This window comes from Nelumbo nucifera, chromosome 4 (assembly GCF_055504915.1).
Source record: "Nelumbo nucifera cultivar China Antique chromosome 4, China Antique-T2T, whole genome shotgun sequence".
In the NCBI taxonomy this organism is placed as follows: Eukaryota; Viridiplantae; Streptophyta; class Magnoliopsida; order Proteales; family Nelumbonaceae; genus Nelumbo; species Nelumbo nucifera.
Genome location: NC_142652.1, coordinates 32456999 through 32474658, shown reverse-complemented (window position 1 = coordinate 32474658; position 17660 = coordinate 32456999). Strand labels below are relative to the sequence as shown.

General features: G+C 39.5%; 1 protein-coding gene across 1 annotated transcript in view; it reads right to left on the bottom strand.

Moving 5' to 3' along the window:
• The window catches only part of LOC104609949 (putative serine/threonine-protein kinase SIS8), a 72814-nt gene that overhangs the window by 46377 nt on the left and 8777 nt on the right, over window positions 1–17660 (bottom strand). The window contains exons 3-5 of the mRNA XM_010276398.3: window positions 8337–8440; window positions 6491–7863; window positions 6339–6379 (exon numbers count right to left, since the gene is read on the bottom strand). Of these exons, the coding sequence (XP_010274700.1) occupies window positions 6339–6379; window positions 6491–7863; window positions 8337–8440 (1518 nt within the window). The remainder of the gene's footprint in view (window positions 1–6338; window positions 6380–6490; window positions 7864–8336; window positions 8441–17660) is intronic.

The following is a 17660-nucleotide window of genomic DNA, read 5'->3' as shown; positions in this document are numbered from 1 at the left end:
GCCAAGCATGGCCATATGAAACTTGAAGCCTACACAGATGCTGACTGGGCTGGAAACATTGATGACAGAAGATCTACCTCTGGGTACTATAGCTTGGTGGCAGGTAATATTGTCTCTTGGAAAAGTAAGAAACAATCAGTTGTTGCTCGATCTTTAGCCGAAGCAAAATACAGAGCCATGGCTCATGGAATTTCTGAACTATTGTGGCTTAAATCCTTGATGGAGGAACTGGGTATTGAGCATGATAAGCCAATGATGTTATACTATGATAATCAGGCCACCATCAATATTGCTCATGACCCAGTGCAACATGGCAGAACTAAGCATATTAAAGTTAACAGACACTTCATTCGAGAAAGAGTGGCTTCTGGAGAAGTGTGTCTATCTTTCATCACCTCTGAAGGACAGTTAGCAGATTTCCTCACCAAGGGCATTCCCAAGGCTAAACTTCAGCATGATACTAGCAAGCTTGGCATGTTCTTTGCTGTAATGGGCCTTAATCTGGGTTTATTCTTTCTTATGTTATGTCTTTTTAATTTTCTGCCCAACTAGGGGCTTCTCTGTAAATTACCAAAGTTTAACTTAATAAAATAGAATTAAGGGTGTAAGAGAAGAGATTATGTTCGAAAATCTCTCTCTGAACTCAAGTTGCCGCCACCTTCTTCTTCATCTTCTCTCCTCTTGAACTCTGATTTCTGCTACTTTCTTTTGAACTTTTGCATCTTTCTAAACAGTCATTTCTTCTCAAAATGTTGTTTTTCTTCTGGAATGAATTTTTCATACATATAAATTGGTATGGTCAAAATTGGACTGTTTTGCATTTGTAACTTGCTAAACCAATTTTAGATGGTAAGGAAATTCCATTTTCTGCAATATAATTTAATTCTTCTGTTAACTATTAAAAATATCTGTAAAGAAATATTCCAAAATGTAATGAAGATATTCCATAGAGCATTTCAAGTTCAAAGACTGGGAATCATCTTTATAAGTAAGCTGAGGCCTCAACAACTGAGAAAAAACACAGTAGGAACAAGCCTGAGATGTTTAGAACCCTTACAAGGTGAAGACTTCAGATTATTGTAACAGATAAACAGATTAGAAAAGATAAGTAGATCGAAGTGGAATATCAAAGGTATTATGCTCATTGCTCAATATGCATAGATACAGGTGTACAGGCAACTACATGAAAAGGTCATTGTAATTTCTGAATACTGCAGTACTTTCTGTGTTTCATTAATGTTTATTATGTTTTACTTGTCAAAAAAAATGCCATGCTTAATATGCACAAAATACCAAATTTTGAGAGCACATTAACCAGAGAGGGTGTTGCTAGACAGATTATGATGTGGGTTGAATACCCACTGGGGTAAGGAATGTGTATGAATTGTGGACTTTGTGGAGCACTTATTGAAGTAGGGGGAGTAGCTTGGGCCAACTCCATTTTACCATAGAGCCTGTGTACTTCTTGTAAACCCACACTGTATATTCTGATAGTATCAATAAATTAACAAGTTACTGATCAAAAACAAAACAAATTTTGAGAAAATTGAATCTGTCAATTGTTGATACATATCAACGTTAAGTTCAAATTGATAGTGAAAGTCACCAATGCATAGGCATTACTACGTCTGTTTGGATTTGTCAAACTAATATTAGTGATCAATGAAGGGACCAGCTCCCCTAATCAGCGATAGCTTCCCTTGGGGAGAGAAAATTGTGAGTTTTTGCAGGAAAATTAAAGGAGAAAACAAAAGCCTGAAATAAAGAGCATTTTGGAAGGGTAGAAGAAACCAAAGAGAAAATATCCTCTGGGCTAGAAGAGCTGGATAGGAAAGAGAAGCTATAACTGAAATAAAGAGCTTTATATCACAGGAGGAAAGGTGGAAACAGAAGCTATAACTGGAAGAGATCTTAAGGAGAGAAGAGATAATGTTGGAGATAGAAGTCTAGATGTAAGTGGATTGTAGAAGATGGTAACACCAAATTTTTTCACTAACTTACAAATGTTAGAAGAAAGAAAAACACCATCCACAATGTGGAAGAGGAAGGTCAGGAGCTAAGAGAGATTCAAGAGATTACAAGGGCCTTTTGAACCATTTTAAGACCCTTTTTCAAAACCAGTTGGGAGTAGATCAGGATTGCCGGATTTGGATTGGGACAATTTCGGAGGAACAATCCCAAGTGTTGGAAAGAAAATTTTATTTGGTAGAAATTAAGGAAGCAATCTTCTCAACGGATAGATCTAAAGCCCCTGGACTGGATGGATTTTTCATGGCATTCTACCAAGAATGTTGGGATTTCCTGAAATCAGATATTTTGAAAGTCTTTGAAGAGTTTTTCCATAAAGGTGAAATCCTCTTTGGAGCAAATGCTACTTTTATTCCACTGGTGCCTAAGGAGGCAAAATATCCAAAGGACATTAGACCTATAAGTCTGATTGAGAGTCTCTATAAGATCATATCAGAGGTTCTGTTTGAGAGGCCTAAACAGATCTTACATTCAATGATATCACCCTTCCAAGTGGCTTTTGCGGAAGGCAAGCAAATTGTGGACCAAATCCTAGTGGCAAATGAGTGTGTTATTGTCAAAAGAAAGAGCAGAGAGAATGGTTTGATATGTAAAGTTGATTTAGAAAAGGCCCATGATCTAGTGGACTGGAGACTTTTGTTAGAAATCCTAGAGAGACTTAGCTTTGGTGTAAGGTGGAGATTGTGGATTAAAGGTTGTGTTAGCTCAATGCACTACTCAATTCTTATTAATGGTGTTGCAAAATATTTTTTCCCAGCTAAGAGAGGATTAAGGCAAGGGAACCCTTTATCCCCTTTCCTTTTCACCTTAGTGACAGAGGTTCTAAGCAGAATGATAATGTTTGGAGATGCACAAGGACTGATTAGGGGTTGGAGGGTTGGTAGAAATCAAGTGGTAGTTTTCCATCTCCAATTTGTTGATGACACAATGTTTTTGATAAATAAAAAGGAAAATTAAATTAAAAAGAAAACAAGGAAAGCAAGATACATCCTCCAACAGTGCCAAGGTGGAACCACACATCAACAGCAACTCACCGACCAAATAGCAAAAAACGCATAAAACACGCACACACTACTCAATTCTTATTAATGGTGTTGCAAAACATTTTTTCCCAGCTAAGAGAGGATTAAGGCAAGGGAACCCTTTATCCCCTTTCCTTTTCACCTTAGTAACAGTGGTTCTAAGCAGAATGATAATGTTTGCAGATGCACAAGGACTGATTAGGGGTTGGAGGATTGGTAGAAATCAAGTGGTAGCTTCCCATCTTCAATTTGTTGATGATACAATTGTTTTTATAAGTAAAAAGGAAAATTAAATTAAAAAGAGAACAAGGAAAGCAAGATACATCCTCCAATAGTGCCAAGGTGGAACCGCACATCAACAACAACTCACCGACCAAATAGCATAAAACGCAAAACACACACACACACACACAAATACAAACACATTCTTCCTCCCCTCCTTCCTCATTCCAAATTTCTCCCCTGTCCCCTCTAAAGGATTTTAAAAAACTCTCCTTCCTCCTTTATTCCAACTCCTCAAAAGCTCTTCTAACAAAAGTCTTGCCTCCCAAGAAGAACAAACCCAACGATTATGTTTTGTGAGGATGTTGATTTAGAAATGGTGAGAAACTTGAAATTGTTGTTTGATAATTTTCAAAATCTCTTACCTTACCTTTTCAGGAAAAAAAAGTGGAATTGTTGGGATTAATTTGGAAGAAGGGGAACTTCTGAGTTTCATGGTAATGTTGGGATGAGAGGTTAGGAATTGGCTGATACCTATTTAATTTTACCTTTGGGAGGAAACCCTAAGTCTGATGGTTTTTGGAAGCCGGTGGTGGAGAGGTTCTATAAGAAACTAGCCCTTTGGAAAAGGAATTACATCTCATTAGGAGGAAGAATCACTTTGATCGAAGCCACATTAGCAAATCTGCCTATTAACTTCCTATCTACCATCCACATCCCGACTAGGATAGTAGGGCAACTAGAGAAATATATGAGGGACTTTTTGTGAGAACCGGGTGAGGAAAAAAGGATCATTCGATTAAATGGGGACTGGTTAGTAAACCAAAAGAGAAAGGGGGCCTAGGATTAGGGAACATTGTTCTTGGAAACACTGCCTTACTAGGTAAATGGTTATAGAGGTTCCCCTTTGAAAGAGATAGGTTGTGACATAAAGTAATTGAAAGCATTCATAGTTTAGAATATTAACACAGTTCGAATAAGAGAGAAAACAGAATGTGAGGGTGTGTTCAATCAGTCACACGTCCAAAGAGATTATCTTATATATGTACTCTGTACAAGGCTGAGAAAGGACAACTATGTCCCTCACTTACAAGAAAGAATAAATAGAAAAATAATAATCTACATATGATACAACATAAAAATGTGCTCCCAAGAGCCAAAAAAGGATAGAAAGTGAAAGAGACATAAATCAATCTCTACATGGAAGGTAATGGCCAGGATGCTATAATTGCTCCTACTCAATCTCAACATCTCCTTAGAAAGCAATTCATGAGGTGTACCCTATTTTTCTCAGCTCCATCTGTTTTGATGTGAGAAGGGGTAACAAAATCCGCTTCCGGGAAGACTTTTGAAGACTTTTGGGTAGGGAAAGTACCATTAAAAGATCAATTTCCTGAACTTTTTTGTCCTTTCTAACCTTAAGGGTGAAACTATTTCTAAAACAGCTAAACCCTCTCCTTCTGGCTTCAACTAGAATCTTGGGTTTAGAAGAGGCCTAAGGGAAAATAAATATACTTCTTTGATTCGCCTACTTGATATTTTAGAAGTAATTTTCTTGGATCCAAACCTTGAGGACTCTAGAATTTGGACTTACTCCCCAAATGGTCTCTTTATTTGTTACTTGTTTTTCAAACTTCTTGCCTCACCTAGCTCTCAAGGGGTGGACTTCCCCATGAAAGAAATTTGGAGTAAGCCTATCCCACTAAAACTTCAAGCTTTCTGCTGGAAAATTTTCCTTGGTAAGGTAAATACTTGTGATATGCTGCAAAAAGCCTATCCCACCAAAACTTCAAGCTTTCTTTGTACTTTGCATTTGGGAGTTTTTCTCTTTTTTGCTGCAGGTGGGACCCCCCTCAAGAGGTGGTCCATGGTGGACATTTTCAACCTGAACTTCTTGAGGCAACCAAAGAAAAGAGGGAGAGTATTGTGGAGAGCTACTAAGGCAACAATTATTTGGGTTGGGTGGAGAGAAAGGAACAACAGAATCTTTATCAGAAAGAACAGAACTTTGGAGGAGGTAATTGACTGCATAAAAGTGAAGGTTGCACTATGGATTAAAACTTTGGACTGCTTACAGATTTATTTTAATCACTAATATACTAAGTACTTGGGCAGAGGTAGCACAATCCTCTAAAGTTAAAGAGAGAATAAGAGTGAAGTGCAAACCCCCGGAAAGCAACAAAGTAAAATTGAACTTTGATGGTAGCTCCTTGGGTAACCCAGGTGTGGCAGGCATGGGTGGTGTAATCAGAAACTCTAACAACAGAATCTTGGCCTTGTATTCAAGGCCACTTGGTATTGCTAATTCGCTGAAGGCTGAATTGATGGTTTTATTGCAAGGACTGTGGTTGGCAAAGCAATTGGGATTTAGACAGTTGGAGGTAGAAGGGGACACAAAAGTAATTATCTCATGGGCAAGGTGTAATAGATATACCATGTGGACTCTTAAACATGTTTTCAGGGAAGTTTAAAGAATTGTGGAGGATTTAAATGCTGAATTCAAGTGGGTTAGAAGGAGAGCAAATGGGTTAGCTGATTCCCTTGCTAAACACGGGACTACAAGGCATGAAGGCTGCAAATTTATTAGGCTTCATTATAAACTACTTTTGGTTATTTTGGGATGGCATTCTCATCATTAAGTTGTACTATTCACATATATAATTGATTAAATAAAATTACCCTTTGATGATCAAAAAATACCATTAGTACATAAGTTCTTGCAAACATCCCAAACAAAATAAGATGACAAGATTTTCCAAACATGCTCCCTAGTGGAATGAAAAGATAAATTGATACAATCAAACTTAAAAATGTGAAAATATGCATTATCCTGAATAATGAAGATCTTTCTAAAATTTTCCACATATTCATGAAATTTATTTACAATTTACAAAAGAGCACATTAGACCAAATACATTGATATCAGAAGTAATGAAGTTTCAAACTCAGCAAGAGACTCAGACTTCCATAATTCATGAAATTTATTTATAATTTACAAAAGAGCACATTAGACCAAATACATTGATATCAGAAATAATGAAGTTTCAAACTCAGCAAGAGACTCACAGTTCCATGCCATTCTCCACGGTAAACCTCTCCATATGACCCTGAAGCATAAAGAGATAAGAACATGTGAATTGCATAAACCACAATTAACTAGCAGAATAGTTATACACTAAATTCCAGTAAGAACCAGAAGAAGAAGCAAATATTATTACCCAATCCAATACGCTCACCCAAGGTGATTTCCTCCCATGGGATTTCCCACTCTGCCACATCATCAAGAGCAATGTCAGATTTTGCACTATCATTACCTGCTGATCTATCTGAGCTTCTTTCTGCTTCTGGATGAACTGCAGAATCACTATTCTCCCGGTCACTTCCTTGTGGTTCATTCCCTGTTCTATCTGCAACACCATCTTTCTGCCTAAACTCTATTTGATTCAAGGATGATGCATTGTTAGGCAAGTGGGGATAGGACTCTAATTGCTCATATTGCCTACTGACAGCTGCAGTTGTTGCTACTACAGCTGCAGCAGTAGCAGTGGCTGCTGCTGTTACAGGAACTCCAAGGTTTGCTTCTGAGTTTGACATGGCTGCAGCAACTACCATTGAAGATGCAACAACAGCTGCTGTTGCGGCAGCAGCAGCAGCTACAGGAACATGTTTTACAAATTTTGCCGGGGAAGTGTCCTTAGCTGAAGCAGCAGATAGCTCAGACTCTGATGTATAAGATGGTCCAGTCCCTACCCCTACATCCAATGGACGACTAACACCCAAACCCTCCACACACTTGGGATGTTCCAGATGTATGCCAGGACTAGATTTTGATTGTATATCATGACAAGGCAGAGGTGGAAAAACCTGACCAGGACTGATATCAGTCTGATCCTTATTTCTGGTTCCATTCCTTCTCTTTTTCTTTCCTTCTTTGTCATCCTTCTGCTTCTTGGCCTCAATTGCCAAGGGATCTAGCTGCTCAGTATCAATTTCAGAGAATAGGTTGGGGGGTGCAACAACACCACTTTCTAGCAAAACATCATGAAGCTTCTGAGCTAATTGTGGGTTCTCTTTGGCAGCATCAATCATATACTGTGAAACATCTTTCACTTTCATCCTACGCACAGCAGGAGAACTAACACCTTCAGTCCAGGAAGGAGATCTTGCATGCATATAAGGATGATTAGGCTTTATGGGAGCAGGTGATTTCTCAATCTTGTAGTGATCTCTGTGATCATCAGACAACTTTGATACCACCTCATCTTTTACCACAGTGGGCAAACATTCTTGGGAAGACCCCACCCCTGTGTTCTCAGAACTTTCAACCTCACCCGAGCCACCTTTCTTATCTGATTCATTTTCTTGAAAGGCAAGAATGTAAGACCCAGATTTCTTGTTCAATGGCCCAAATTCTGAACAACCTCCAATTGAACTTGTAGCACCACTGCTATAGGAGGCTACATGAGAATAGTCAATGTCCCTAAGAAAGGGACTGACTGCATAGACAGGTTCTTCATATTCTATTTGTGTTCCTCCAGCATCAGATGGGATTAGTGTGCCAGGGTCTGCCATCAGATCAACAATGTATTCCCTGTCATGCATGTTAGTCACCAGCTTACTGAACGTACTATTTGCAAACTCTAATATGGTGATTTAAAATATAAGAAAAGAGGAAAAACAAAATGTCTTGGTTTGCAGCTCCAAGTCCATTTGAAGCTACATTTCACAAGAAGGCAACTAGAACAGATGTGCATTTAAGAAGAAAAAAAGAAATAAAAGTATATCATTATATCCAGTATCTCCACAATCCATCATCTTAGAGGATCCCATATAAAATCTTCATAGCATGCTATTCCAGAAAATTGTAGTATTAGTATAAATTAACTTTTTGGGAGAAAAAAAAAAAAAACTACTAGCAATAAGATATTTCAGAACACAGCATTGGCATGCATTGTTGTTCATGATTCCACCTTGACGAAATCCAGAATGAACCATGTGAAATGTAGCAAACAAGCATGCACCACAACTTGCAACATAATAGCACTTGAAAGGAAAAAGGATTACCTTCCATCATCAACCTTTACAATATTCATTGCCACATTATCTGAACCGGTATATTGCAACCCTTTCACTAACCGGCATGGAATGCCCACACTATCAGCCAAAACCTGCACAACAAAGTACAAGCATTTGATGAACACCTTGATTCCCAAAATAAATATAATTCTGGATAGAAAAAGGAAATAAGTCCAATGAGCCAATCAAACTAAGGCAATTAAACAATACATAAACTTATGAGAAAAATCCCTTTCTAGTGCTTATCCAAAGAATAACATCAGAAAGTAATGAAGTTTGATATAAGGGGTGTTCGCCAATGTGTATGATTTTGTTTTCTTTTTTTAACAAAAGAAAATTAACTACAACATCAGCAAAATTATAGTGTTATTTTGATGTGGCAGATTTTTTTTCAGAAAAACAAAATCACACACATTGGCTAACACCCAATGTCCTGAAAATCGTAATCGTATCATAAATCACAGAGAAAGTTGAATCGAATCGAATCATGAATCGTAAGATTATTTCTATTTATTACAAACTTGTCAAAAATTAAATATAGGCATGCTAAAAGACTATATATATATATAGAAAAGTGTTATTTTAAGTCATATCTACCATATATTTACCTAAAACTATAGAACTTACCACGTATACATTAGAAGTCTAAGATGATAAAATCGAGTTTGACTTGAAAGTCAAATAATCCACATACAATGTCTCTTTATCCAACACATGATAGAAAATAAACTCAATATAAAGTCTTGAATAACATAAATGTTTTTTTGATAATGAATAACGTAAATAAATCAGTTTCTAGAACGGAGGTAGCAATGAGAGTTGGGAATTTAAGTGAAGGATAAGAGAAACAGAGAGGAAGAATGGAGGACCAAAAAGGTAACTAGGTAAGGCTGAAGAGGGCACAGGGGAAGGAGAAATGATCAATCTGGTAATAACAGGGGATATTGGTGGACAGAGATGTTGGGAAGTTAATATGAAGTATTTGGAGCAGTAATGCCCCAACAATAGGCAACTGACTGTGAATGATTGCTTATGGCCAGTTAGAAATATTTTTGCATGAAGATTGATGATGAAGGTGAAATTTGCTGAAAGAAGTTTCTATAATGTTGCCTCCTGGGTACTTTCAACAAGGAAGGCTTCTCAATGATAGAGGTACAAAGGTGGGCATCTAGAAAATGGAATGTACCTTTCAGCCTAAGAGTGAGGAGTTCCCAAAAAAACAGTTTGTGTTCACCTTACCATCAAAGGGGGAACCCAATTGCATATGGAAGGAACAGGCATGTGATCTTAACAGTGCCCCATTACATTTAGAACCAAGGAAGTCCGGACATTGATGCTGGTAACAGGCAACAAGCATGATACCCAAAAACCTATTGGGTCAATATTTTTTGGCTTCACTTACATCTTTTATTTGGTAATAAAATAAAATTTATTAAAACAAAAAGAAGAGATACAAGGAAGATGACCAGAAGTCACCTGAGACAGAAAAAGAAAAAAGAGGATAACATCAAAAACCCCAGCCACACTAAAACGATCACCAACCAAAAAAGCCAGATTTACAAACAAAACTCCCCACCTTGGACCCAGAAACCCAAAACCGGAAAAAAAAAATGACCAGCAAAATAGATCTCTTCACAACCAGACTCACTACAGCACAAACAAGAAACTAGCATGATGATTAATTTGGGGAAGAGTTGTGTAGCAGGGGGAAATGACTAGGGAGGAGGTGAGGTTGATAGCTGAAGCCGTCGGATGTGAGGTTAAAAAGTGGTTAATGTCTTATTTGGGGCTTCCTTTGGGGGGAAATTCTAAGTCTGATGAGTTTTCAAAGCCTGTGTTGGAAAGATTTTCTAGAAAGGTGACTATGTGGAAGAGAAATTATATTTCTTTAGGAAGGAGAATTACTTTGATCAGGTCCACACTGACCAATCCGCCAACCTACATTCTTTCCAATCTTCCTATTCCAGTGAAAGTGGCTATGAGACTTGAAAAAAGAATGAGGGATTTTGGACTCAAAGAAAGCCATCTAGTAAAGTAGGAGATTGTATGTAGGAGTAAGGGTCAAGGTGGGCTTGGAATTGGGAACTTGGTTTTGACTTTTGAGAAACACAGCTTTGCTGGGAAAATGGTTGTGGAGACTGCCTTTGGAACAGGATAGGTTGTGGCACAAGGTGATTATGAGGATTCATGGGTCGATGGAAAATGGTTGCGATGCAAAGTTATCCTCAAGGGCTTCTCTTGTTTCTTTTTTGATCAATAACTCTGAAAAGATTTCATTAATTAGAAAACTTTAGGTACAAAAAGATGTTGTGAAAGAAGTCAGCTTTAGTAAGCTGACCTGGGACTAAAATGTTGTTAACAAGATTTGCTTCTCTTGTTTCTCCCTGGAAATCAATTCACAGCATCCTTCTTTCTTGAGCCATATCAAGTATGTTGTTGGGGATGGTAGTAAAGCTCTGTTTTAAGATCTTTGGATTGAGAATCTCACCCTTATGCAGAGGTTTCCCTCTTTATATGCTCTTTCTTCTTACAAATCGGAGCCTATAGCCAAATTATGGGTCTCTTCCTATTCTAGGTCAACTTGGGATCTAGGTTTCAAGAGGGGCCTTAGGGAGGGTAAGTTTGCATCCTTAATAATATTGGAATTAATTTCTTGGTTGAAGCTTTTAGAGAACTTGAATAAAATGGAGGCCAGTTCTTGAAGAAAGGGACAGATCTAGGAGGGAAAGGAAGTGTTTGCTGAAATAGAGCTGTCGAATGAGAGAAGAAGAAGAAGAAGAAGAAGATATGAGATGGGCGGCTGAATTAGTTCTCAGCCAGCCCTAATCTATTATATATAACAACATTACATAATGTTACATAAATAGACCAGAATGCCCCTGATTAGTGGAGGGACACCTAGTCAAATAAACACTAAATAAGATTAGGCCCAGTAACTAAGGCCCAATAACTAATGACTTAAGACCCAACAAGGATAAACATACAAATTAAGACAGCCGAACCAACACTCCCCCTCAAGCTAAGCATGGATGTCAATCATGTTTAGCTTGCCAAGTAAGTCCAAGAATTTCACTGTAGCTAGTCCTTTAGTCAGAACATCTGCAATCTGCATCTAGGAGGGAGTATAAGGGATGCAGAGTTCTCCTGAGACGATTCTTTCTCTGACAAAGTGACGGTCTATCTCAATATGTTTAGTTCTATCATGTTGCACTGGGTTATTTGCAATGTTGATGGCAGCCTTGTTGTCACAGTACAACCTGAGAGGACACTCAATCTTTATTCCAAGTTCACCAAGCAGGATCTTAAGCCATAAAAGTTCAGCAACACCATGAGCCATAGCTCGATATTCGGCCTCTGCACTAGATCTAGCAACCACATTCTGTTTTTTACTCCTCCAAGTAACTAAATTTCCTCCAACAAAGGTGCAGTACCCAGAAGTAGACTTCCTGTCCCCAACTGAGCCAGCCCAATCTGCATCAGTATATCCTTCAACTTCAATTTTACTGTTTTTTCTGAACAGAATCCCTTTCCCCGGGCAAGACTTCAAATATCTGAGGATCCTTTCCACAGCTTTCATGTGAGGGATTTTAGGAGTGTGCATGAACTGACTGACAACATGTACAGCATAAGCAATGTCAGGGCGAGTGAGGGACAGGTAAATCAACTTCCCCACCAACTTTTGGTATCTTTCCTTATCAAGGTAGTCCTCTCCTAATGACTCCTGTAGACCATGATTCTGTTCTATTGGAGTATCGGCTGGCCTACACCCCATCATGCCTGTCTCTTGAAGAAGATCAAGGATGTATTTCCGCTGACATATATAGATGCCCTCTTTGGATCTTGCAACTTCAATCCCAAGAAAGTATCTCAGTTGGCCCAGGTCTTTGATCTCAAATTCAGCAGCCAAGACCTCCTTTAGTCTTTTAATCTCTTCCTGATCATCCCCTGTAATTACCATATCATCCACATATACAATAAGTGCTGTAAGTTTGCCATTTTTCTTCCTTATGAATAGGGTATGATCTGCCCCACTTTGAGTGTAACCCCCTTTCTTTATGGCCCCACATAGCTTCTCAAACCAAGCTCGAGGGGACTGCTTAAGGCCATATAGGGCTTTTCTCAGTCTACATACCTTCTTGCCAAACCCATAACCTGGTGGAGGATCCATGAAAACCTCTTCATGCAGGTCACCATTCAAGAAAGCATTCTTCACGTCCAACTGATGTAGCTCCCATGAGAAATTTGCAGCTAATGATAATAGAACTCGGATTGTGTTGAGTTTTGCCACCGGAGCAAAGGTTTCTTTGTAGTCAATCCCTTCTTTTTGAGTGAACCCTTTTGCTACCAGTCTAGCCTTGTACCTTTCAATGGACCCGTCCTCCCTACGCTTCACAGTGAACACCCACTTGCATCCAACAGTGCCTTTCCCTTCTGGTAGATCCACTAATTCCCAAGTCCCTGCTTTCATTAAGGCCTTCATTTCTTCATCCATAGCCTCTTTCCATTTTGGGTCAGATACTGCCTTAGAATACCTGGTAGGAACATGCACAGAAGAGAGAGCAAACACAAAAGAACAATAACGGGGAGACAAATGTGAGTAAGACACAAAATCAGCAATGGGGTGTATGATAGTACAAGAACGGGTAGACTTTCGAAGGGCAATAGGAAGATCCAAGTCAGAGGAACTGATAGGATTACCTTGAGTTTCTGAGACAGGTTGATCCGAGTCCAATTGGTTGCTGTCATGAGTTAGAGGGCCCTTCTTCCTTCTGTTGTAGGTGATTCTGATATCTCTTTGCAGCCTGCTTGAGTCTTCAGTAACATCTGAAACATCACTAGTAGTGGCTGGTACAATGGGAGCCTCACTAGATTCACCCGGGATACTACAACTAGGTGGATCAGGAGGAGAAGATGGAAGGTCTGAGGTAGAGAGAGGCACAAAGAAAGGGGGAACAGAAGAATCCTCTTCAATCCCACTAGTCTCCCCCTGAAGAGGATTCTGGGAAGAATGAAAATAGGATTGAGACTCAAAGAATACCACATCCTTTGTAACATATTTTTTCTTGGTGACTGGATCATAACACTTGTATCCCTTCTGAGTAGGAGAGTACCCCAAAAGGATTCCCTTTGTAGCCCTAGGATCCAATTTGGTCTTCTTTGGATCCTTGACATGTATAAAGCATACACACCCAAAGACTCTCGGTGGAAGAGAAAAGTCAGGAAGATGAGGGCAAAGAACAGAGAAAGGAGTTTTCATCCCCAATACCTTGGATGGCATTCGATTTATCAGGTATGATGCAGTAAGGATTGCTTGAGACCAATAGTTTTTTGGAACTTTGTGCTGAAATAGTAAGGCTCGAGCAGTCTCCAATAGGTGCCTATTCTTGCGCTCAGCAACCCCATTCTGTTGGGGGGTACTAGCACAAGATGACTGATGAATCATTCCAGCATCCTCCATAAACAGATTCAAGGACCTTTCAAAGTATTCTGCAGCATTATCTGACCTGAATTGTTTGATTTTCGTGCCAAACTGTGTTTCAATCATTTTGCAAAAAGTCATGATTACCCGCGGCACTTCTTCTCGTGTTTTTAATAAGTAGATCCATGTGCATCGAGAATAGTGATCAATAAAACTGATAAAATATCGAAAGCCATCAACAGAAATAATGGGAGAGGGGCCCCAAACATCAAAGTGGACTAAGTCAAAAGAAGCTTGAATTTCATTACTCGAAGTTGAATAAACAGTTCTACATTGCTTTGATAGTTGACAGACTTCACAAAATAACTCTTAACTTGAAACACCTTTGAATAATTCTGGAAACAATACTTCCAATGATGAAAACGGTAAATGACCTAGCCTAGCATGCCACAAATGTAAACTAGCTATTGACTCCCCATTGGACTGACTACTAGTAGCAGATGTTTGTAATGCCGAACTGATGTCTGCATCAAGGTAGTAGAGACCTCCACACTCATGACCGCTCCCAATCGTTCTCTTCGTCAATCTGTCCTGAAAGACACAATGGGTAGGAAAAAAGGTTATGCTACAATTCAAATTTTTGGTAAGCTTTCAAACAGATAAGAGATTTGAAGAAAGATTGGAAACATGCAAGACAGATTTGAGTGAGAGGTCCTTGCTTAGGTCAACCACTCCCTTCCCGGAGATGGTAGAGAGAGAACCATCAGCAACCCTCATTTTATCTTGGCCAGACATTAAATGATAGGAAGAAAATAGGGAAGACATGTGTGTCATGTGGTCAGTTGCACCAGAATCAATAATCCAAGAGGCAGGATCAATAGTACTAGTTGCACTAAAGGTAGAGACAATACCTGATCTGACAAGGGAGGAGGATGGAAGAGAATTGGTCCTTAGACGGGCCAGGGCCCGGCTAAGTACCTCTACCTCATCGGCAGTAAAACCCAAGGACCCGGTTCCGGGGGAATTAGTAGTCTGTCCCATGGAAGAGGAAGTAACTGTGGATGAGTGTTTTGAACCATCATCACTGTGACCCGTAGCCAGATTCACGCTTGCAGATTGACCCTTATGATGCTTCTTATCTTTCCTCAATGCAGCTGGCTTCAAATGCAGATGGAGAACCCAACAGGTCTCTTTCACATGCCTTTCCCCTCCACAGTAGGTGCACTTCAGATGTCTCTTGTCAGAGTGTCTGTTTCCCCTTTGATTTGTAGAGATTAAGGCCGAATGTTCCACAGACTGTTCAGCTAGTTTAGTTTGAGTATCAACCTGCATCTCTTTTCTTCTCACCTCTTCATTCCTCACAAGGTAGTAAACATGATGTAAGTCTGGCATTTCATCCCTTCCCAGAATTTGGGACCTTATGCTCTCATATATAGGATCTAGGCCCGCCAGAAATTTAAATGCTCTACCCTCTTCAACTTGTTTGTCATGCTTTTCCTTGTCTCTGGCATTCTCCCAATCAATAATAAGGTGGTGATCTAACTCTTCCCATAGTCCTTCTAGTGTAGCAAAATATGTTGCAACACTCATATCTCCTTGCCTCAAGGCAGCAATGTCTTGATTCAGTCTGTAAATTCTTGCATTATTCTTTTTCTGCCCATAGGTTTTAGAAACATTTTCCCATATCTTGGTAGCCGTGGAGAAATGTTGAACAGTCCTAGCTACTCTTGGAGTCATTGAGGCAAGTAGCCAGGACATAACTGTAGCATTCTCCTTGCGCCAAGCTGCATATTTAGCCCTCCCCACTTCGGGTTCCTTCTTCTGCCCGTCCAAGTAACCGGTGAATTCCCGGGATGTGATGAACAACATGGCTGAGACAGATCATTCTCTGAAGTTGTACTCATCCAACAACACACTTGTGATCTGTAGGCTGTGCAGATTTGGATTCTCCAAATTATGAGACTTCCCACAAGCCCTAACATTTCTAGAAGACACTTCCCCGGATATGGAAGACATCTTCTCCTACTCGTAAAGTCAAGACTGTAAACACAATATATAATGAACTGTTTCACACTTACGGAGCTTGCTGCACTGTAAACTCAGTCCTGAGAACCCGACACAGAGCTGAAACACCGAGTACTACACTGCACACTGTGCCCTAATTACTGCTGTCGCAGATTATAATCTGTTGTGCTACCTTCTGCTGTGTTCTAATCACTGTTGTCGTAGCCTGCAGCTTGCTGTGTTAGCTTCTACTGTGTGCTAAGCACTGCTATCTCAGGTTATACTCTCACCCACGAACAGTTCTAGGACTGCTGAGATTCGTCCTTTCTCCTAGATCTGTTTTACACAGATCTATCTTAGCCGAATGGCTACAATCTGCTGTACTGCATCTATTAGGGCATCAGCCTCTGGGTCTATCTCCCCTTGGGCCCTACAACCAAGGGAAACCCTAGATGTAGGTCCAGCTTTGTTCTGCGACCAACCCTAGGGTTTCTTTGCAGCAACCAAGAAAAAGGAGAGAGAGAGTTAACTGCGAGTAGAAGAAAAAAAGGCGGCTGTTGTAGCCAGTCAAAAGATTAGTGCTCCGATACCATGTTTGCTGAAATAGAGCTATCGAATGAGAGAAGAAGAAGAAGAAGAAGATATGAAATATGAGATGGGCGGCTGAATTAGTTCTCAGCCAGCCCTAATCTATTATATATAACAACATTACATAATGTTACATAAATAGACCAGAATGCCCCTGATTAGTGGAGGGACACCTAGTCAAATAAACACTAAATAAGATTAGGCCCAGTAACTAAGGCCCAATAACTAATGACTTAAGACCCAACAAGGATAAACATACAAATTAAGACAGCCGAACCAATAGGAAGCTCTATTTGAAAATAGTAAATTTCTGTAGTATTAGGGAGGATTTTAGAAGAGACGTTTAAGGTCTGGGGTAGGGTCAAGAGTTGGAGTTTGGGCGAGGTGTGGGGTTTTTCAATTGTAAGGGCTGGTGCCTCTTGTAATCTCTCTTTTTCTTTTAATAAAATTTTCTTTTTTATTTATTACCAAAAAATATGATAAAGCAGGGGTTGTGCTTCCAACTTGTGCATTCTCCAGGCTCAGCAACTTCATTCCTTGTAAAAGAAGTGTGGTGTAACCCTATTCCCCTTAAAATCAAGGCTTTTTGTTGGGAAGCAGCTTTCAAGAAGATTAACACTTGCAACATGCTCCAAAAGAAATGGCCCTATTGCTGCCTCTCACCCCATATCCGTTTTCTCTACAAAGCCAGTGGTGAGGCTACTCCACACTTACTAATCCCATGTCTTTTTTTTTCTTGAAGAAAAAGTTAACTTTATTCAAAGAAAAGAAAAGGAACATGAGGAGATGTGAGGGGTTTGTTCACTTTTGATTCATTAATCTATCAGGGAGAGAGGCAAAAGTAATGTGAGGAAAGGAACAACAAGCTGCTTAATAAGCAATACAGATCTTTAGAGGCTATTATTAAGTGCATCACTTAAAAGGCAATCCATGGGGTGAAGACTTTGGAGATTTTGAAGACTTTTAAGTAGATGATTTGATTAGAGGATGCAAGGTAGTAGCACATTCATCTACCTTGAAGTCCACCTGTCAAGAGCAGTGGCTTCCCCAAGAAGAACAAGTTAAAGCTAAACTTTGATGGCAGCTCATCTCTGCACTATTGCAAAGATTAAGGCTAGCCAAACAGCTAAACCTAAGGCAGATGAAGATTGAAAGTGATTCTGTATTAGTGATGGGCTGGTTAAAAAATAACAGTCAGGAAAGATGGGTGTATAGACAAGAATTGGGGAAAAAATTAGAAAGCTCGTAAATTAATCAAAAAAAAATTAGAAAGCTCGTATATAGTTGGGGCCTATAGGTCA